Source organism: Artibeus jamaicensis, unplaced genomic scaffold, assembly GCF_021234435.1.
Source record: "Artibeus jamaicensis isolate MK-2021 breed Jamaican fruit bat unplaced genomic scaffold, CSHL_Jam_final contig_482, whole genome shotgun sequence".
Lineage (NCBI taxonomy): Eukaryota > Metazoa > Chordata > Mammalia > Chiroptera > Phyllostomidae > Artibeus > Artibeus jamaicensis.
The window spans coordinates 88,508-111,543 of NW_026521857.1; the positions used below are offsets into that span (position 1 = coordinate 88,508).

Consider the following 23,036-nt stretch of genomic DNA (forward strand, 5'->3'; position numbering starts at 1 on the left):
CTATACAAAGTGAAATAAAGGAAAATGTGCAGGGAACCAACATGAAGAGAAGGAAACTGGGATTCAAATCAATAATTTGGAACAAAAGGAAGAAATAAACATCCAATTAGAACAGAATAAAGAAAGAAGAATTCAAAAAAATGAGGAAAGGCTTAGGAACCTCTGGGACAACTTTAAGTGTTGCAACATCCAAATCATAGTGCTGCCAGAAGGAGAAGAGGAAGAGCAAGAAATTGAAAACTTATTTGAACACATAATAAAGGAAAACTTCACTAATCTGGTGAAGAAAATAGACTTCCAGGAAGCCCAGAGAGTCCCAAAGAAATTGAACCCAAGGAGGAACACACCAAGACACAATTGATGCGGGCACTGGCCTCAGTGTCTGCAGCGTTATGGATGAGATACAAGACAAATTCACATGGACTACCGAGTCCTGTGGAGGAAAAGGGACAGCATGGCTACCCTCTTAAAAGGAGAGGACGAGTGCCCTTGCTTCGACAGGCTTTTATTGGGTTCAGTATGCACAGGAATACAGGTAAAGCTCATTAATCATTGTCAGGCAGTAAGGATCAAATAATAGGTAGCATACGAAGAACTACAAGGGCTTATTCTGAGTCAGGGTCTGTGAGCTAAAGGGCTAGAAAACTTTGAGAAACAAACTCATTTCCTGCTTGGACCCTTATATTTAATTGAGAGCATTCTTAGCAAAGCAGGTTTCACAGGATTTTATATATTCTTTCTCAGGCCTGATCACCTAGGGAACCTACCCTTTCCAGTACAGGGCTAGACTGCCCTCTGTCATTTTTTCAGGCTTAAGTCAGGCAGGGGAAATGAGGCAGCCAAGAGATTAGGAGACTTCTCCCAGACAGAATGAGGATTGGGCTATGTCAAAGCTGAGGGGCAAGGGTCCATCACCCCTTTTAGTTATAGCCCCCTAAGTCCTTCCCTGGGACCTCCCCATGATCATGCCTGTCTTAAGTTGTTCCTCCCTTGAGGATTCCTACCCATCATTGGCTAACCGATCAAGCATTGGGGGTCAGGTGGGGTGAAGTAAAGGGGGCAGAAGCAACACTTCTGCCAGGGAGATAAGCTTTGTCTCCTTAGTGGCTTATGGTCCAAAGCTCACTCACTCAGCCTTAGCCTTGGGGGGGTTACAGCTTCTGAAACCAGGCAGGGTGGTTCCCAGCATACAACATAATTAAGTTGCCCAAGATTAAAGGTAAGGAGAGAATCTTAAAAGCAGCAAGAGGAAAGGAGAGAGTTACCTACAAAGGAATTACCATAAGGCCATCAGCAGATTTCTCAAAAGAAACCTTACAGGCAAGAAGAAGCTGGAAAGAAGTATTCCAAGTCATAAAAGGCAAGGACCTACATCCAAGATTGCTCTATTCAGCAAAGCTATCATTTAGAATGGAAGGGCAGATAAAATTCTTTCCAGGTAAGGTAAAGTTAAAGGTGTTCATAATCACCAAGCCCTTATTATATGAAATGTTAAAGGGACTTATCCAAGAAAAAGAAGATCAAAACTATGAACAGGAAAATGACAATAAACTTACCACTATCAATAACGGAACTTAAAAAAAAAACAACCAGAATAGGAACATAAATACAGAAATGGAGATCAAATGGAGGGTTATTAGTGGGGAGAGGGGGAGAGGAAAATAGGGGAAAAGGTACAGGGAATAAGAAGCATAATTAGTAGACAAAGTAGACAGGGGGAGGTGAAGAGAAGTATAGGAAATGGAGAAGCCAAAGAACTTATACGTACAACCCATGGACATGAACTAAGGACGGGGAAGAATGCTGGAGGGTGGGGGCGTGCAGAGCAAAGGGGGGATATAGGGAAGAAAAAATTGGACAACCATAATAGCATAGTCAATAAAATATACTTTAAAAAAGAAAACATTCCAAATTATGTTGCCATAATAGCATAATAAAGCAAATTACAGAATAGCCACTACTGTAAATAAGACAAGCATTAAAAAGTATAATTGTGGAAAGGCCAATAATACAGAAAATAAGGTATAATAAAAAACATTAGAAATTATGTCAGTGCTGTGATTATAACTGGAAAATATGATGGATGCCCATGGACCTGAGTGGGTGAGAATAAGGAAAATGAAGGTTTGGATTTGGAAGGGGCACCATGCTTAGTGGGGACTGAGATCAACTTGAGGTTAAATTCTGGATTCATGCCTTACTACCTATGGGTGACCTCTCGTTCCGAATGGAGAAGGCAGTGTTTTATTAACCCCATTGAAGTGGTTGAGAAGATGACATGAGATAATGCAGGTAATGGGCATGGCACACAGCAGAAACTTGTTAGAAGTTGGCTTGGCAGAAGCAGAAGTGATTTTTCCCCATTATCATTAAAAGTTGTAAAATAAGTATTATCTAGAGGTATCAGATAGCTTTTATTAAGAAGGAGAGAGGAAGAGAGAGAAATCTAATAGCTGATTCTAGGGGACAAATGAAAGCAAAGAGTCGAAGACAGCCCTCATAGTCCATGTGAATGCCCAGGTAACTAAGGAGAGTGAAGATGAGAAAAACAGTAGTCTAGAAGTAGCATTTGTTCAATACCAGAGAATGATTGATATTTTTTAAACTGTTTTTAACACAAGTATAATATAAGCACATGGTTTTTACAAAACCAAAATGTATGAAAAGTACATGACAAAACTAAATCTCACTCTCCGTGGAACCCCAGTCCTGCTCCGTAGGAAAGTTCAGTTCCCCTTGATGCCTTTCAGGAAGTGTCTGTGTACATACTGTGCAAACAGTGTATGTTAGTTTTCCTCCACTTTTTTTTAAAACAGAAAAGGAAGCATGTAATACATGAATATTATACCCAACTTCCTTAACATTTCCTGAAAACCTGTTTCATCTGTACCTGCACATTTTTCTCTTCAGGGCTACAAAGTATTAAATTTTTTGGATTTTATCATTGCTTTTATCATTCCCCTATTGAGGAACATGTAGATTATACTTACTCTCTTGCTTTTAAAATGGTGTTGCAGCCACAGCCTCAGTTGGTTGGGCTCAGGTGGTTATAGCATCATCCTGTAATCCAGTGGTCCCCCAACTTTTTTTTGGCACCAGAGACCAGTTTCATGGAAGACAATTTTTCCACAGAAGCGGGGTATGGTTTCAGGATGCGTCAAGCACATTACATTTCAAACTCACCACCTGCTGTGTGGCCCAGTTCCTAACAGGCCCAGCCCAGCACCACTCCATGGCCCAGAGGTTGGGGACCCCTGCTGTAATCGAAAGGTTGTGAGTTTGGGCCCTGGTCTGGGTGTGTACAGTAGGCAACCAAATGATGCTTCTCTCTCGCATTGATGTTTCTCTCTCTTCCCTCCTGTCCCTCTAAAAGCAATGAAAAATATCCTTGAGTGAAAATAAAAATTAAAAGGTGTTGCAATGAATAAATTTGGATGTATGTCTTTCAACTAACATGCAAAATATCTATAGCAATAGATTTATATTACTAAATTTTAGTAATACTAAGTACTAGTATTACTAAATATTGGTAGTATTACTAAGTACTAAATATTAGTACTACTAAAAGTAAAATTCTGAGTTTAGTAACAATGATCATGTTTAATAGTTATATACTGGTAATACTTTCTGATGGCCAGGCACTCTAAACACTTTAATTCTCTTTATGTTTTTCTTTTAATTTTTTAATTTTTCTAAGCTTTCTTGCAAAAACCCTATAAGAGTAGGCCCTATTATTTATTACTCTACTTTATAGGTGAGAAAATTGAAAGATTAAGTTTTGAGAAATAGTGCTTTTATTAGTTATTTTCTATACTTTTGGCTTCTATTTCCTCTGATCTAGGCATTACTTAATAATAGTTTCTTTAATTTCTAGAAAGTTTTCATTTCTGTTGTTAACTCCTAGCTTTATTCATTATAATCAGTGATGATCAGTTTTACTAGTTTTAGTTTTTTAGAGTATATTAAACTTTAGTGTATATTGCTATCTATTGATATCTCTGTCTTGAAGGTAAAGTAGAAAATGGCCAATTTTTTTAATCATCCAGAACTTCAAAAGTAAGTTCCATGCTATTTTACATGTGGTAATCTATAATATAATAAATTATGTGAAAAAAATTTAAGTTTTTCTTTACTCTTAAGGTACAGAATTTAAAATATGTCAGTTGGACTTGTCTTTCTGATTTATGTGTTTAGATTCCCCAAATTCTTTTTTTTTTTTCTTATAGTGACTCTGTCTTGGGCTGAAAAAAATGAATTGGGGGCATCTATTACTATTGTGTTTCTGTTAGTTTCTCCTTTGTGTCCAAAAAAAAAAAAGCTTTTGCTTTAAAGTAAGTTTTGTCTTAATGATATTGAAAGATTTATGGTTAGACCTTCACTGTGGAGTTTATTCTTTATTACCAAATGGCCATGTAGCTTATTTAATGCTTTTCGCATTGAAAAAACAACCTTGTCAAATATTAATACAACATCTGCTTCAGTACTGTTTACACTTGTCTGCAAACCTGTACCCATTTTTTAACTTTACATTTTTTCTGGATTATTTTTTTATTGGCTGTGTTTCATGCAGATGTTTTTGGGTTTTCCTCCTTTGATGCAATCTTTTTCTTATATAGGTGCATTCACCTGTTTAGACTAGTGCATATGACAGAGATGTTTTAGTTTGGGTGTCTTACATGCTTTCTATTTATAATGCTTTCTTTGTTATTTTTTATTTCAGAGTCTGTATTTCTTTTTGTTTGTGTTTTACTTCTCATAGTTTGGAAGTTTTTTACTGCTTTTAGCAATTACTTTCATGGGTTTATGTGGTACACATCAACATCTGTAGCTTGTATCATTCCCTTTGGACAGCATTTGTTGGTTGTCTCTATGAAGGCCAAGGAAGTGAACACGAATGTCCTGACATCCCTACACCTCTCTTCCAAGTGTATGGTCTGTTAAATAAAGCCCCTATTTTTCTGGCATTGAATGTTGCTGGGGAGAAGTTTGAGGCTACCATTAATTTTGTTTTTTAACCCTTAAAAATGGTCTTAAGATAATTTTTTCTCTTAGATGGCCATGGGATCCTTTCCCATTTTTATCACTTTTTCCTAGGTAATGCATAGATTTTAAAAACTGATTATTAAGGCCTTATTTTAAGTTTTCTTTGATAATATCTCCAAATGTTTTTGTTTCAACTGATCTGTTCTCTTTGAAAGAAATTCTGATTATGAAAAAGAAATGTCTGGTCTGCTGAGTCTGTTACCTATTATTTTCTCTGAATTCTTAACTCTGTTCTCTTCCACTTATTTTGCTCAGTTGTCTCAATCCTGTACTCCAGTACCCTCATTGCATTTATAGCAATGTCCCTTCTTCTTCTGCTCCTTCTGATGGCATCATTTTTTAATGGTTATGGTCTTCTCTTTTATTTTTTTCAGAACTCTCAGGCACCATTCCTTTTTTTTTTATGGTTCATCACTCAAAATAAAGTCCTGTGGAGTGTCCTGCTACACCAACACGGGAATCACTGGCATATATATACGACTATTGTTGAAGCGTGGGCATAAACGAGAGGGTCCAGGGAGGACACAGAGCAAGGAAAGAAGAGTGCCTGGGGTTCAATCTTCAGGAACCTCCGATTTGATGGCCACATTTGACTTCTATTTTGAGTCCACAGGACAGGTCAGCTCTTAATGTATTGTGTATATATATGGAAGATCACCATAAATTTTTTGGAATAGATTAATTGTTCATAAAATTATTGAAAATAATATTTATGACACTATTTGTTTCTGGTGGAAACAGGAAAAAAATTGAGGAATAAATTTATTATATAATAATAGTACTGAAGTTAAATATAGCTTTGCTTTTAGTACCTCACATATAACTGTGTAAAGCCCTACTACAAAAAGAAATGTTCATTCTTTAAATCTTATCTTTGAAACTAGCCCATTCCAGTGCAATCTCCATTTTTTGCTTTGGCCTTTCCAGACGTTTGTATAATTAAATTCTCAGATATTTTTTTAGGCTTTATCTGACTTCCCCTCCTTCTTAAGCTCTGTCTTCCCTAGGTTCGGGTGGCAGAGCCTGCCCCTGATTTCTCCCTGTCCCTGGTTGCACCCTCTAATCTCCCTTGCTGGTTCATCTTCTCTGTGGCCATCAAATCGGAGGTTCCTGAAGATTGAACCCCAGGCACTCTTCTTTCCTTGCTCTGTGTCCTCCCTGGACCCTCTCGTTTATGCCCACACTTCAACAGCAGTCGTATATATATGCCAGTGATTCCTGTGTTGGTATCTCAGGACACTCCCACAGGACTTTAGCCTGGTGTACCCACCTGGTACTTCTTAATGGGTGTCACCTCCCACATCTCTCTGCCTGGATCTTTTTCAGTTTTCGAAATCACAGTGGTGGTTCCGCATCTGCACTATCATGTAGATCAGAATGCTAACATTCGTTATTGACCCTTGGCCCTTCCTCGCTTCCCACGTCTAGTCTAATCTCATTTCACTTTATGAATATCTCTAGAATCAGTTCTTTTTTTTTCTGCCTTCTCTGCACTAGTACAAGCCACCATGGACTCTTGTCTGAAATGGTGAGTCCCTGTTTAGTCTCTCTGATCCTCTTTTGCCCTCCTTTCTCCCATGCACAGTGTACTCTTCACTATACTCAAAACTCTTAAGTGGCACCAAGGCAATCAGTGGAGAAAGAAAATCATTTAACAAAACGATGCCAGAACAACTAAGTTTCCATATGGGGGGAAATGAACTTCAGTGCTGTCTTACACCCTACACAAAAATGAATTTAAAAATTATCTAAACATAGAACATAAATAAAGCTTCTAGAACAGAAGGTCATCCTGTGACCTTGGAGTAGGCAAGGACAGAAAAAAGTATTAACCATAAAAGAAACAATTTACAAATTAGACTATCAAAATTTGAAATGTCTGCTTATCAAAAGACAATAGTAATAAAATGAACATAAAGCTACAAGCTGGGGAAAAATATTTGCTATGCATAAATCTGATTAAGGACTAATATTCAGAATACATAAAGAATTCCTACAAATTATTAAGATGAACTTCCAGATTTAAAAACCTGGATAAAAACTTAGACCTTTCATTAAAAAAAAAATGAAAAGGCGCTCAATGTCATTAATCATCCAAGAAATACACATTAAAACTACAGTGTAATATGTCACCCACTAGAATGGCTAAAATCCAAAAACAAGCAATACCAAATATTGGTGATAATGTGGAGCAACCAGAGCCCTTAGGCATTTCTGATATGAGAACACTTTAGAGTGTTAGTCGGCAACTTGTTAGAGTTACACATCAGCTCAGTGACACACCGATCCACGCCTAGGCAATTACTGAAGGTAAATTAAGGATATGTCTATTAAAAAATTGTACAAGAACAATCGTGGTACCCTACTTCACAGTAGCCAAAAATTGAAAACAACAAAAGGTCCACCAGTCAATCAGTGGATGAATGAACATGTGGACTATTCATACAATGGAATGCTGCTCAGCAATAAACGGGAGTGAATGTCCGATACATACAAAAACACGGTGAATCTGATTTAAAGGATGGTTGAGCAAAGAAGGCAGACACAAAAAAGTAGATATTGTGTTGTCTTATCCAAGTTCTGTATAGGCAAAACGATGGAGACTGAAGCCAGAGAGCCTCAGGACAGGATGAGGTGGTATTATGTCTGCAAAAGAGCTTGAGAGAACTTTTTCTGGGGTGATGGAAATGTTTTATCTCTTGTTTTGGATTGTGATCACACAGGTATTTACGATGATCAGATATCACTGAACTGAGTCTTTAAAACTGGTCATTTTATTGTATGTATTATACTTTAAAATAAATAAAAAGAAAACACCACCTTGGCTCTTCGAAGGAAGGAGCTACAAAGACTCGAGTGCTGTGTCCTGCTTATCCTCATCCTACACCAGCTTCTTCCCCGGGGCTTCTCCTGCTCTGGCACAGTGGCACTGCTTTGAACTCGTCATAACCACCGGGGCTACCCTCTCCACAGAACCTTGGCGTGTGCTATTTCCTCTGCATGGATATTCTTCCCACACCTTTTTTTCTAGCTAACCTTGCCTGTCCTTCAGATCTCAGTTCAGTTGTTCTTCCTTAGAAAAGTCCCTTACCTAAGCTCCCCAGTTAGACCAAAGCCCCTGTGAAATACACGTACATCATCATCATGTACCTCTCCTTTGTATCCTAGTTGTATTGCTTACATTTATCAATGTGTTATAAGATCAGTGTCTTTTTTACTCGTTAATCTGTACATTGGGGCAAGAACGAGAGCTGGGTCACCAGTGTGTTTCCAGTGCTTGGCATAGCCTGGTACATAGTAGATACTCAGTAATTATAGAATGAATAAATGGTGAGTTTGTGATTTTAATTACAGGAAATGGTGACTATTACTGTAGTGGGACTGATCTGACTAACCTCAGTATTACTCCTGGTGGAATAGAGGAGAAAATTAAAAATGAACTTGTTTTACTGAGGTAAGAGTACCATTTGTCTGATCCTAAAGGGCTCATCTGTATTCATCAAACTGGCATTTAGTTAAACAAAAGTAAAATAAGTATTTTTTGTGTCAGTGTAATTAATTGTGACCTTGAACATACATATTTCTCCAGACTGCCTCTTTCAATAGGTAGTCATTCATTCTATCACTTTAACTTCTGTTACCTGCTCATCCTGCTGTCCTACATAAGATTGGATTGGAAAGCATAAAACTAAACTGTAGTAAATAAGGTAAATAGAATTCTCTCATATTGAAGCAGAGGAGTTTAGCAAATTACCATCCAGCCAGAGGAATGCATGACTTCTATGATTACTGGTTAGAGAAGACTGAAGTAGTCTCAAAAAGCACAGAAGATGTAAGGCTTCTCTCTTCCTATTTTGTTTATCCTTGCTGAGCCTGCCCCTCTGAGTTCTAATATTGCAGTGTATACTTAGTCTTCCATCTTAATCTCTAAGTCTACAGCTGGGTTACAGTCCTGACCTAACTTCCCAGAATACAATATTTAAACCAAGGTCAAATTATAGGGCTCACTGTGAGCTTCCATCAGCTGCCATTCAGATGGGTGTCCTGGATGAATCTGGTGTGACAAGAGGGGAGGCACTTGGTGATGTAGAAACACCCAGCCTAGCCAGAAACTGTTGTTATTCTAGAGTCCTGCTGTCTTGCCTATACTTCAGTAATGCTGCTTTGGAACATTTAAACATGCTTTTGTATTTATTTGTAGGAATTTTGTAAACAGTTTTATAGATTTTCCTAAGCCACTGATTGCAGTGGTAAATGGTCCAGCTGTGGGAATCGGCGTCACCATCCTTGGGCTGTTCGATGCTGTGTTTGCCTCCGACAAGGTAAGTTAGTTCCCAGAAACTTATTAATGCAAGTAAAAATGAGATCCTTTGAATTCTCCTTTATTGTTGCTTGTAGTAAAACAGATGTTTTTATTGTTGTTGTTGAATGGGCTAAATTTAAATTTTTCCAAAGAATTATTCTAATTTGACTCATTTTATTTTGAGTTTTTAAGTTGAATTTTTCTAAACATCAGTATTGTTGTGAGCATTGTCTCAACTCTTGTTTCTATATTTTAATCTAATTATGCAACAAATTTAATTTTTATAATACTGTAAGGTCCAGAGACCTTGAAAGCTTGTTGGAGGAGAGGAGAGTAGAATCTTTGCAGGTTATACTAGTGGATTATTTGATACTTTTTTCCCTAAGTAAATGAACTCTAGAATTTAGAATTTTAGAATATGAAGACAACATTTGAGCATTATCAACTCTCACTCCCTCCTTTGCAGATAAGAAAATGTAAGCTCAGAGAAACTTGCCCAAAACACAATTTAGTGTTGTGTTCACCATTGAATTACATAGACTTTAATTTCTATTCTTACTTCAGTATATGTCACAGTAGAAAATAAAACTTTGAAAAATACGGAAAAGTACAAAGAAAAAAGTTAAAAATCATCTCTGACCACTCAGAGATAACCAGTGCTAATGTTCTTTTTTTATTATTTTTAAAATATGTTTATTGATTTTAAAGAGAGAGGAAGGGAGAAACATTGATGTGAGAGAGAAACATCAACTGGTCACCTCCTATACACACACCAGTAGGGAATTGAACCCACAACCTAGGGATGAGCCCTGACTGGGAATCGAACCTGCAACCGTTTGGTGTATGGGGCGACTTCTCAACCAGCTGAGCCACACTGGCCAGAGCAACGTTTGAGTTACTTAACTTATTAATTTAACCAGTCTCTGACTGTTGGAACCCTTGACTGTTCCCAATTTTTGTCCTTACAAGCAAGTATCTGATGAACATTTATCTTAGAGCTCTTACCCTAGAACGTTCACTGTGGAACTAATAACCACTTGTAGGGTTATCTGACTTTAGAGTGACACTTGCTTACGTGATGGTAAGATTTGCTGATCTACAACCTGGTGGGAAACTTGTGGTTTTTACCACTCACAAGATTCCTGGTTGTGTTCGGAGGTGTTTTCCCCACTGACTGATACATGGGACTGCATAATAATGCCCTTCACTCTTTGGTTTGTCTTTTACTGCATCCCACTTAACCAGGTGGGCAAGTTGGCATATCTGATTCTTACTAATAATTTTCCCATAATGGGAGCAAATGAAATCCTAGGAGCTACAATGCCTAACTTTTATAGGTGGAAGTTTCTGCTCAAAGGCAGAAGTCAATAGTGCTTGGTCACATTATTTGTGTTAAATGACCAATTAATTGACCTGCTTTGAACAGACATGGCATGAGGAATAACGTGGCCTGAATTTGGGGGTCTCATTCTTCACTACTTATAGGGGAAATATTATATTTGAACCTTGTCCTGATTGACCCACTGTAATCAAAATGACTGTCATATACATTATTTTTTTAAGATTTCTAGGACTTCCATTTTCTTATGTAAGTTGGAATTAAAATGAAATCAGAGAACATATATGTAAATATATATTTAAAATACACTTAATATATTAAATACAAATGTAAACATATACATGTTTTTAATGCTGAGATTTGGCCCAAAGTAAAATATCTCACAAATAGTGACTATTGTTAAGAGTTCACCCAAATGAATTAAAACAGGTTTTAATTTTAAATTAGGGAAAGATGCAGAAGAAAGAACCAGTAGACCAGTAGAGAGGAATTCTTTTTATAGGATTTATCATTATTACCTTCATGAATAAATACCATATTTAATGGGGATTAACATTTAACCCATAGAACCAAATTATTCTTTATTATGAGTAATAGTGAATTCTTACTAGTTTCTCCATCAGCAAATGGTACCTTTATTGTACAAGTTAGTAAAAAAGTTGAAATCATAAAAATGATAAATATTTGAATAGTCACTCTGTAATAGGCACTCTGTTGGTGTGCAGCGCAACATTTACGTAACGCCCAGGCAGCCCTGTGGCAGGGGCCCTCAACCCCAGTCCGCAGACGGGCTTGCTGGCACAGATTGGTTAAGGAATGCACAGAGCCACTAAGCAGTCTGACACCAAAGCATCAGACTAAACCGTTAGCTACATCTACGGCTCCATTTCTACAGATAAGCTAAATGCTTGCCTACAACATGCTTATTATAAGTTAAATGCTGCTTATCATCAACTGTGTATGTACCTGTTTGTGGTTTTCTTGTTTCAGTTTACTGCTATGTTTCTTAGGCTGTGACTTCTCAGTATGTTTTCCTGAATAAGCTTTCTTTTGGGGGAGAAGGGAGAGAAAACATTGGTAACATTTTATTTTATGTTTTTACTATTTTGAGCGATATGCTGTGTACATTATATAATTACATCTTTTAACAATATTCATTAAAATAAAAACATCATATATGATTATGGGAAATGAAGCCCAAATATTGTTTATATATCATCAGTATTCATCAAGAAACAGCAATATTTCTGAAATATTAAAAAAACAAACAATGACTATATTTTAAATAACCAATATTAAAATAGTTTCTAGTATTTAAAGCCAGTCAAAAAACCTCTGGGGCAGAATTTAGACAGATGACATTGAGAAAACTTTTTTTATTCACATAATAATGGCTAATCTCTCTAATATATTTTTAAAATGCATCTAAAAAGTGATAGGTCAACAACTTAATATAAAAATAGATGATGGAGAGACATAAGTAGCCTACAGAAAATAAAGTATAAACAGCTCTTAAAAACATACAAGGAAGACACCATTGAGAAAATGATTATTAACCAGAATATATAAAGAATTTTTACAACTCAATAATAAAAAGATAAACTATCTAACTTAAAAATAGTGGGCAAAGTACTTATAGTAGTTACTTCACCAAAAATGTACAAATTACTAATAAGTTTATGAAAAGATGCACAATGTTATTAATCATTAGGGAAATAAATGTAAACTGAAACCACACGAAGATACCACTACGTACCCACTGAAACAGGTAAAGTTAGAAAGACCGATACTAACAAGGTTTAGCTAGGATGTGGAGCAACTGGAACTCAGGCATTGCTAATGGGAATGTTAAATGGTACAACAATTTGGAAATAGTTTAGCAGTTTCTTATAAAGTTAGACCATATGTTTACTGCACAACCCAACAATTCCTCTCCTAGCTATTTATCCATAACTATTGAAAACATGTTCCTGCAGAGACCTGTACACAAATGTTCATAACAACCTTATTTATAAAGGCCAAAAGACTGGAAATAACCCTGATGGCTTGAGCTAATGCAAGGCCGAACAAATTAAGACATTCATACTACTTGAAATAGCAAGGGACAAACTAGTAACACACACAACAAACAATGACTCTCAGAAGTCATTAAGAATGACTCTCAGAAGTCATTAAGAATACTACTTGAAATAGCAAGGGACAAACTAGTAACACACACAACAAACAATGACTCTCAGAAGCCTTATGCTCAGGATGAAAGCCTTACACAGTATAAGATCCCATTTATATAACTTTCTAGAAAAGTCCGTTTTAGGGACACATATATCAGAGGTTGTTTGGGGTGAGAGGAATGAATGACTGCAGAGGGACACAAGGGAACTTTCAGGGATGATGGGAATATTCTGGATCTTGATTTTGGTGGTGTCTACATAACTATATATTTGTTAAAACTCATCAAACTGCATACATTCAAAGAGTGAATTTTGTAAGTATATAATACCACAATAATCCTAATTTTTAAAAATTTATTTATTTTTAGAGAGAAGGGAAGGGAAGGAGAAAGAAAGGGAGAGAAACATCAATGCGTGGTTGCCTCTTGCACACCCCCTGCTGGGGACCTAGTCTGCAACCCAGGCATGTGCCTTGACTGGGAATCGAACTGATGACCCATTGCTTCACAGGCCCGTGCTCAACCCACTGAGCTATATCAGCCAGGGCAATAATACTAATTTTTTTTAAAAAGTTTCTCAACTAAGTAAGTAATGATTTTTTTTAAATCACTTGAAAAGTTACTTATTTACTTATTTTTCTCTAAATAGGCAACATTTCATGCTCCTTTTAGTCAACTAGGCCTAAGTCCAGAAGGATGCTCTTCTTACACTTTTCCGAAGATAATGGGTCCTGCCAAGGTAACCTTTGGAAACCTTGAAAAATAAGTTTTAATGACTCATCTCCATTCCACAAGTAATACTCTCTCTTTTTTCACTTGATAATTCAAACAAAAGAGAAACAAGTCATCTGCTCCTCAACTCCTAAGAGTCTTAAATATGAAAAACCAGCCTATGGGAAATGTCTGGTATGGAGGGAAATTAGAAACTGTCTCTGCAGCTCCCCAAATCGGGGAAACTGATCGTTCAGCCAGCTGCTGAGTGCCAGAGGCATCACAAGTGGCACAGCTGCATCCTCCACAGCTGGGTGGTATTCTTCAGGTGAAGGACCAGGGCTGCGCCAACCTCCCTCAGTCTACGGGGCTCATTCCTCTTCTTAAATTCTTCCTGGATAAGCATCATCTGCTGAAAGTGATACAGTGGCATCTTTATTTCCAGGATCATGTGAAGTACCAGTAGATGGAGGCCCCAGGGGGTTTTCCACTTCCAGTCAACAGCTGGTTTTAACTGGGCACTAAGGCTCCTAGAGCAGTTAAGTGGCTGCTCAGACCTGTCACTGAGTTTATGGAAACATAATTGCCCAAACTCTGTGTACATGGTTCCAAAGGGGTCATGACAAGGCTGGAGAGATGGGCATGGGGAAAGGCTCAGCAAACATTCTTCAAGACCTGAAAGGGAGTAGGAATTGAGCCTATTTTCATTGCTCTTAGGGTTTTGTTGTAAATGTATATATTTTCAAATCTCTTTATTCTGTTACATGCTGAGTTCACATTTCAAAGTTAATTTCTTAGTCTTTCTTGCCTTTCATTTCAGGCAGTAGAGATGCTTGTTTTTGGAAAGAAGTTAACAGCAGAAGAAGCTTGTGCTCAAGGACTTGTTACTGAAGTTTTTCCTGATAGTACTTTTCAGAAAGAAGTTTGGGCCAGGCTGAAAGCATATTCAGAGCTCCCTGCAAATGTTAGTATTCCTTTTTTTGTTTTCTTACTTGTATGAAACATGGAAATAATCTATTTACCTTAAGAGAATAAGCAAGCCAAAAAAATACCTTGCTTGGCTTTGAGTACATCTAAATTTGCAATTAAAAATAACTGTAATAATGTTAGCAATTCTGATTTTTACAAAAACTTATCAAATAGGCATTCCATTTCTATGGTACGAAGGCAGAGGGGCAGTTCCTTATGGAGAAAACTTTGAGGAGAATTATAGGCAGTATTTGCCAAACACTTTTAGTCTTTTATTTAGTTGAGAAAGTAGATAAGATAGGTTGAATTTTTAGGAAATTCTTAATGTAGCACTTTGTTTTCATATGTGATAGATAGCTAGTGACTGATGGCTCTTACATTTTTGTTGCTCAGAATTGTGGTCCTGGAACCAGAAGCTTTAGTACCTAAGGTGATTTGTATGCACATTAAAGTTTGAGAAGCACTTTCTGATATTACGCATAGACCATAATGTATAACTGGTTTAAATGAACAATGAAGAAACAAGAATTAGAATTTTAGAATACTCCCACTCTATTAGGATACCTCTTAAACCTATCGTTGTTTTTCATTTTTTATAGTCCATGAGAATTTCAAAACAGATCATCAGAAATATGGAGAAAGAAAAGTTACATGCTGTTAATGCTGAAGAATGTAGTGTCCTCCAAGAAAGATTCTCTTCTGACGAATTCATAAATGCAGTCATGAACTTCTTAGGCAGAAAAGCAAAACTGTGATGACTACTAGAGGAAAGTTAAAAGTTTCAAGGAATAGATGTGCTATGATTTCTGATTTCTAATACTTGAACTAAATGAACTTCACTGTGCCTTTTTCAGTGATGAATTATGATTTATAATGATTCACTAGAGCCCTAATGAAAACTTAAATAAGCTTTAAGAATTTACATACGTTTGCCCTGGCTGGATATTCCTGTTAATTAGAGCATCATCCTGATATGCCAAGTTGCACGTTCAGTCCCCAGTTAGGGCACATACAGTCCATAAATGAGTCCATAAATAAGTGGAACAAAATTGATATTTCTGTCCCCTCCCCATTCCTTCTCTCTCTAAAAAGCCATAAATTTTTTAAAAATTTAAAGAATTAACATAAGTTTCATGTTGAACTCCTGACTCCAGTAGGAGCGTGGGAGCTGTGTGGGGCCACAGTCCTCTCCACCCCAGGTTGCCACCTCTGCCCTCTCCATGTGCAAGGCCTCGGTGCCCCTGCTGCTGCTCCCACCCTGCCCAGGAGTCAGTTGATCATATTGCATTTGATGACACCTAACTAGTAGTTCTCTGCTGGGATAGTGCTGTCACTTAATGGTGTTTGGGAGTGCTGGGCCATATTTTTGGTTTTCATGGTGTATTTAGTGAGCATGGCCAAATATGGTAACATTCTGTGTGCAAGGGACAATCACACCAAATAAAGAATTCTATCCAAAACACCCACAGTGTTGTTTCTTTATTGAGAAACATGTTCAACCTGGCAATTTTAGAATTCCACATCTAATTTTTATTCACCAGAGTTACCAAAGTCCAAAGATGCATTTTCAGAATTACCACTACTAGACAATCTGAATTTTGTAGTTTTGTTGCATTTATCTTAGATCCCCACTTGTGGGAATGGTTTCTTTCCCATAAGAATGCTGGTGGAAATTGTGAAGCAGCTAATTGACTCTCCTGCTACACTGATGCCATGATAAACTTTTCGTAAAAAAATCGCTGAGGTAACTGCAATTTTGCAAAGTAGCCAGGTTCATATAAAAGGTGCCCTTGTTCCTAACACTCCTTTTTATCCTTTTTTTCTTTAACAAAATCACTATTAAGTATTTTACATAAATAACCAATGGGAAGGGGTGGCAGCATTTCTGTGATGAAAAATGAGTGTCTACCAGGAAATCTGGAGAACTAACTTTGTTTCCTAGGATTCCAATGTGTAGTTTGCACTCTTACCTATGAGGAGCTTTCTGACGTGATTATTTATTGTATTTCAAACTAAAGTTTCAAGCACCTACATTAATTATTTTGCATCATGTGCAGAATAATTTTTAATGTCAGATACAATGTAGTGTACATACTGCTTTTGTGGTTTAAAGTTTTTTTCAATAACAGTATATTTTGTGAGCCTTAAATAGATGGCATTATCACTTTATTGTTTTTTAACAATTTTTTCTTAGTTTTTCTATTGTACTGTTATCCTAATTTGACAAGTCCTAAGCCAAAACCTTGTATAATCTTTGGAAGATTAATTTTACTCTAATTTTACTCTTGTGTGGTAGGACTATGCAGTTACTGACTTTATAGTTGGAATGTGGTATTCCAGCACGGAGTCCACATGTATTCAGGAATCCAAGTTCGTGCCATACATTTTATTTGGATGTAAACATTGCTTTCTTTTGTTTTAAGACTCCATTTCACAATAAACATTTTGACAATTAAAAAAATAAGAATTTATGTAGGTTTTTCGTAACAGGGAGTCTTACATATTTTGACATGAATTGTCGTTGCCAGGAACATTGGAACATTGAGCTGGGATTCCTGCTTTGAAAAGCATTCACAGCATTGCAAGCGGAAGTCACGTTCTCAAACACCACTATAGCACTTTGCCATCCACAAAGTCTGACCGACGTAATTGGCCCAAACATGGACAGTGTCTGCATGAGTAACTGAATGTCTTCAGGCGGTTGCATGTTCTTTTTCAGCCATCTAGCAGAAGAGCAAATGGAAGAAGTAGTATTACCAGAAAATACATAACCTTAGTCTTCATCCCCCCCCCCCCATAATTTAATAAAAAGGGATGAAGGGAAAATTGGGTAATTTTACTGGAAAGTAGTATTCTATATCACTAATTATTTCTTTATTATACAGGGTGGGGTAAAAGTAGGTTTACAGTTATTCGTGTGAAAAATATTACAATAATTAAGAAGCTTCTGGCCAAGATGGAGGCATAAGTAGAGTGCTTCGCTTCCTCACACAACCAAAAGAAAAATAACCAATTAAAAAAAAGAACTGCCAGAAAATTGAACTGTATGGAAGTCTAACAACCAAGGATTAAAGAAGCATTCATCCAGAATGGTAGGAGGAGTGGAGCTGGGCAGCCAGGGTGGAGAAGATGCACAGCAATGCAGCAGCTAGCTGACAGGTGGCCAAGGCGTCTTCTGATGGACCAAGTGGTAGACAAAGTGGGCGAGGCAGGTGCTGGTGAACTGGGTGGTCCCACATTTCAGTGCAGATAAACTGGAACAACTGGCGAGCAAGACAGACCACAACCCAGGGCTCTAGCGCCATGCAAATAATCCTCAAGATAATTTGGCTGTGAAAATCTGGAGGGTGCAGCAGCAGGAGGAACTCCCAGCCCCACAGGAGAGTTCGTTGGAGGGGCCCATAGGATCCTAGAATGTACACAAGCTCACCCATCTGGGAATCACCAGAAGGGTTCAGTTTGCTTATGGGTAATGGAGAAAGTGACTGAAAGCAGGGCAAGCGCTCAGCAAGTGGCATAGTTCTCTCTCACCCCTCCACCACACACAACGAGCAATGTGGGTTATTCCATCCTGGGGAATATTAAGACTCTGACCTTTACAATGTAACAGGTGTGCCAAGACAAAGAAATATAGCCCAAGTGAAAGAACAGATCAAAACTCCAGAAAAACAACTAAGTGATGAGGAGATAGCCAACCTACCAGATGCAGAGTTCAAAACAATGGTAATCAGGATGCTCACAGAAATAATTGAGTATGGCTGCAAAATAAAGGAAGAAGTGAAGGCTATACAAAATGAGACAAAAATATACAGAGAATGAACAGTGAAGGGAAGGAAACCAGGACTCATGGTTTAGAGCAGAAGGAAGAAATAAACATTTAACCAGAACAGAATGAAGAAACAAGAATTCAAAAAAAAAAAAAAAATGAGAGGCTTAGGAACCCCCAGGACAACTTTAAACATCCCAACATCCAAATCATAAGGGTACCAGAAGGAGAATAGGAAGACCAAGAAATTGAAAACTTACTTGAAAAAATAATGAAAGAAAATTTCCTCAGTCTGGTAAAGGAAATAAACATATAAGTCCAGGAAGCCCAATGAGTCCCAAACAAGTTGGACCCAAAGAGGAACATATCAAATTACATCACAATTAAATTATCTTGGGAACCACTCTGCCTGGTTTCAGGAGTTGTGCCCCCCGTGGCTAAGGCTGAGTGAGCAACTTCCAGAATACAAGCCACTAAGGAGACAAAGCTTGTCTCTGCTTCATTCCCAGCCCCCAATGCTTGGTCGGTTAGTTTGTGATGGTTACGACCCCTCAGAGAGGGGCGACCTAAGCCAGACACAATCACTTGGGAGGCCATCATGGAAGGACTCAGGGGGCTGCAACAAAGAGGCAGTGATGGACTCTCCCCCACCCCCCAGCCTGCTATCCTGACAGCCCGAGTCCCCATGTCTGTTTGGGAGAAGTGCTTCCTGGCTCTAATCCACTTATGCCTAAAAACCTATGATGGAGAAGGTGGTGCAGCCCTGTGCTGGAAAGGGTGGGATCCGGGGTGATCAGGCATGAGAAAGAATATGTAAAATCCTGTGAAACCTGCTTTGTTTAGAATGTTCTCATTTAAATGATAACAGTCCAAGCAAGAAGTTTGTTTCTCAAAGTTTTATGGCTCTTTAGTTATCTGACCCTGACTGAGAATCAGCCCTCATAGTTCTCTGAATGCTATCTATTGTTTGATTCTTACCTGTATTCTTGTGCAAACAAACCCAATAAAAGCCCCTTGAGGAAGGGGCTCTTGGCCTTTCTCCTCTGAGAGATTGGCCACCTCTCCTCCCCAAGCAGATCATACCTTGGTAGTTTCACTTGACTTTGCGGGCAAAGTTGCCCCCACAAAATTAATCAAGATTAAAGATAAGGGGAGAGTCTTGAAAGCAACAAGAGAAAAGGAGACAGTTCCCTACAGAAGAGTTTCCATAAGGCTGTCAGCTGATTCCTCAAAAGAGACCTTACAGGCAAGAAGGGGCTGGAAAGAGGTATTCAAAGTCATGACAAGCAAGGACTACACCCAAGATTACTTTATCCAACAAAGCTGTCATTTAGAATGGAAGGACAAATAAAGTACTTCTGAGATAAGGTAAAGTTAAAGGAGTTCATTGTAACCAAGCCCCTATTATATGAAATGTTAAAAGGACTTATCTAAGAGAAGATCTAAACTATGAACATTAAAATGACAACAAACTCATAACTATCAACAACTGAATCTAAAAAGCAAATCTAAGCAAATAACTAGAAGAGGAACAGAATAACAGAAATGGAGATCACCTGGAAGGTTATCAGTGAGGGAGGGAGGAGAATGGTGGGAAAAGGTGTAGGGAATAAGAAGCATAAATGGTAGGTACAAAATAGAGAGGGGGGCTAATAATAGTATAGGAAGTGGAGAAGCCAGAGAACTTACATGTATCATCCATAGACATGAACTAAGGGGGGGAATGCTGGAGGGAATGGGGTACAGGTCAGAATGGGATGAAGGGGAGAAAATAAGGGACATATGTAGCATAATCAATAAAATACTTTAAAAATACATATATAAACAAAAAATAAGCTAAATTTTGCTTACAGCTAAAAAAAATATATAATAATTAAGAGCTGAGTGGCTTAGTTGGTTGGAACATTATCCCATACACTAAGAAGGCTGCATGTTCAATCCCCCATCAGGGCACACAACTAGGTTGTGGGTTCAATCCCCCATCCGGAAGTGTACAGGAGGCTACTAATTGATGTTTCTGTCTCACATAGATGTTTCTCTCTTTATCTCTCTCTCTCTTCCCCCTACTCCCCTTCCTTTTTCTCTCTCTAAAATCAATAGAAACATATCCTTGAGTAAGGACTAAAGTGATAATAACAATAATATCAGAATAAACTATGTTTTGTGTACTCACAACTGTAAACCTACTTTTGCCCCACCTATAAAGTCTTCATTCTCATTTAACTTGGTATTTTATAAAAAGGCATACCTGCAAGTCGCCTTAACTGTCGTTGAAACTGTTTTGATTACTACTATATATATATCAATTGAAAATGATGAGGGTATAATTCCAGTGGCTGCAAAATTGGCATAAACTTTTTGGTCTTCTAAATATCTTCCTTTTATTTTAACCTTCAAGCATCAGCATCAGGTAGCCAACCCAACAAAACCTCTAACTTTTTAGTTTTTAATTTTTTTACTCCAATAATCATAATCCAAAATGTTCACTCTTATGGAACATACATTAATGGTAAGAACAATGTTTATTGAGCACTTACTGTCTGTTACTAAAGCTTAATGCCTATAATCACATTTTATTCTAAAAAAAAAAGTGCCACAATTAAAAATCAGGTAGGTACAGTTGCTGCTAGCATTTTACAAGTGGGGATTCAGAAGCATAGAGATTTAAGTTAGCTTTTCCAGGGTCAAACTCACAGTAAGTGTTGCAGAGTTCCAGTTCCACTGTGTCACTGTAAGCCAATGACTGCCTATCCCACTAATTTCAACTAAAATATGACAAAAATTTGAAAAAAACTACTTGACAATGCTGAAATTGAAAGAAGATGGATTGTGCTGGAGCATCAGTTTGGTGAAACATCTGCACAGGGAAGCATCAGTGGTGGTAAATAAAGAAACAATTGCTGAGATGGCTCTCCTGAACACGGGACTTAGGCTTCAAAGGCAGACCCCATTGTGGGGCAGTGCAGTGGTGGCCCTGACATGGCTGGCTAAATAAAATCTGAGGTACACATCTTTTTAAGCAAGAAAAGTATCTTCTGGGGGATCAAGTGAGAGGGAATCCCAGAGCAGAGAAAGAAAGAGACCTAACTCTTTAAAGGAACCCACACAAATGTCAGGTTTATGAGTGAGACAGACTAAAACCAATATAATAAAGGGTTTGAGAACTAGGATTTTAACCACTACCCACACAAAGATCAAGAGAGAGCTTGTATCTGACCCTAACCAGATTGGGAAAAAAAAAAACAAAAAAACATCACTGTTCTTCAGATAATTTCAACAGGAGCCAGGGGCCATGCAATACAATATTTACAATATCCATGACACAATCCCAAGTTACTTAACATACAAAAAAACCATAATAATATGAACACACTCAGGTGACAAAATGCAATACATGTCAACCCTGAGGTGACCTTAATGTTGGGATTGTCAAATGAAGCCTTCAACAATTCTTATAACTGCTCCACAAAAAAAGAAAAATACACTTGAGAAAAGTAATATAGGTATCATGGTGGGGTGAGAGGAATCCTTTGTATCTACTTGTTAAATTTACAAGTAGGACATGTACAATCCAACAATGGTTCAACTGCTCAATACACAAACATGCCTGAGAGATCCACACATTAGTACATCTGCAGGTGGGTGTATTCAAATGCATAGGGGAGGCAGGCAGGACTGGGATGGTGTCCACAAAGACAGTTTGGCAGCGGCTGCTGTAGCAGTGGAGGAGTCAGGGTGTGGCCCCCATACTGTAGCCCACACACTGTGGCCCAACCGAGGGTAATAGGGGCAAAAGCAACATCTGTGTCCAAGAAGCCACTCCCCCCACCATTGTGAGAAAACCTGGTAGCAGCACTAGAGAGGCACCGAATAGCACAGAGGTTCTGGAAAGCCATTAGTAACAAGTAGGCAGTGCTACAGGCTCATGAGCTGTCTGTCCCCTGCTTTCCACATTACTGCATAATGGAGGTGGTGCCCTGAGATCAAGGAAACCCACCACTCTGTCACCCAGCAGTCAATTTTCATGACAAAGGCAAGACCCCTCTCATCATGACCCTGGCAGCACAAGTAACAGGCAAGAAGAAGAAACTTGGCACTATAGTGTTATGTACTGGAAAACAAAAGAAAAAACCTATAATAACCAACCTGCTCAATTGTTAAGATCAAAACGGTAACTAACTGCCCTGACTGGTGTGGCTCAGTGGATTGAGCACCAGACTGTGAACCAAAGGGCCGCTGGTTGGATTCCCAGTCAGGGCACATGCCTGGGTTGTGGGCCAGGTCCCCCATAGGGGGTGCACAAGAGGCAACCACACATCGATGTTTCTCTCCCTCTCTTTCTCCCTCCATTCCCCTGTGTTTAAAATAAATAAAATCTTTAAAAACAAAAACAAAAAACAGTAACTAACCAAGAGCCCAGTACTTCAAATGTGCCAGCAGAGAAACAATACATCAAGTAACATGGTAACCCATGTTAGAGAAAATGACAATGACAAGTCTCCAGAAACCAAACTCAAAGTCATGAAAGACTGTGATCTAAATGACAGAGAATTGAACACGGCAGTTTGGGGAAACTCTGTGAGATACAAAATAAACTCAGAAAGGTGATTCAATGCACTCAGAAAGAAAAGTAATCAACAAAAGAAATACTTTGCCAAAGAGGCTGAAACTATAAAAAAGAACCAAACAAATTCTGGAACCAAAAAATGCAATAAATGAGATGGAGAGTGATTAC

At 38.0% G+C, this 23,036-nt stretch overlaps 1 protein-coding gene across 1 annotated transcript in view; it reads left to right on the forward strand.

Moving 5' to 3' along the window:
- Positions 1–15,997, forward strand: part of ECI2 (enoyl-CoA delta isomerase 2) — a 34,326-nt gene extending 18,329 nt beyond the window's left edge. The window contains exons 7-11 of the mRNA XM_053668228.1: positions 8,398–8,497; positions 9,245–9,365; positions 13,505–13,594; positions 14,387–14,530; positions 15,135–15,997. Coding sequence (XP_053524203.1) covers positions 8,398–8,497; positions 9,245–9,365; positions 13,505–13,594; positions 14,387–14,530; positions 15,135–15,290 — 611 coding nt within the window. The 3' untranslated portion in view covers positions 15,291–15,997. The remainder of the gene's footprint in view (positions 1–8,397; positions 8,498–9,244; positions 9,366–13,504; positions 13,595–14,386; positions 14,531–15,134) is intronic.
- The last annotated feature ends 7,039 nt before the right edge of the window (positions 15,998–23,036 follow it).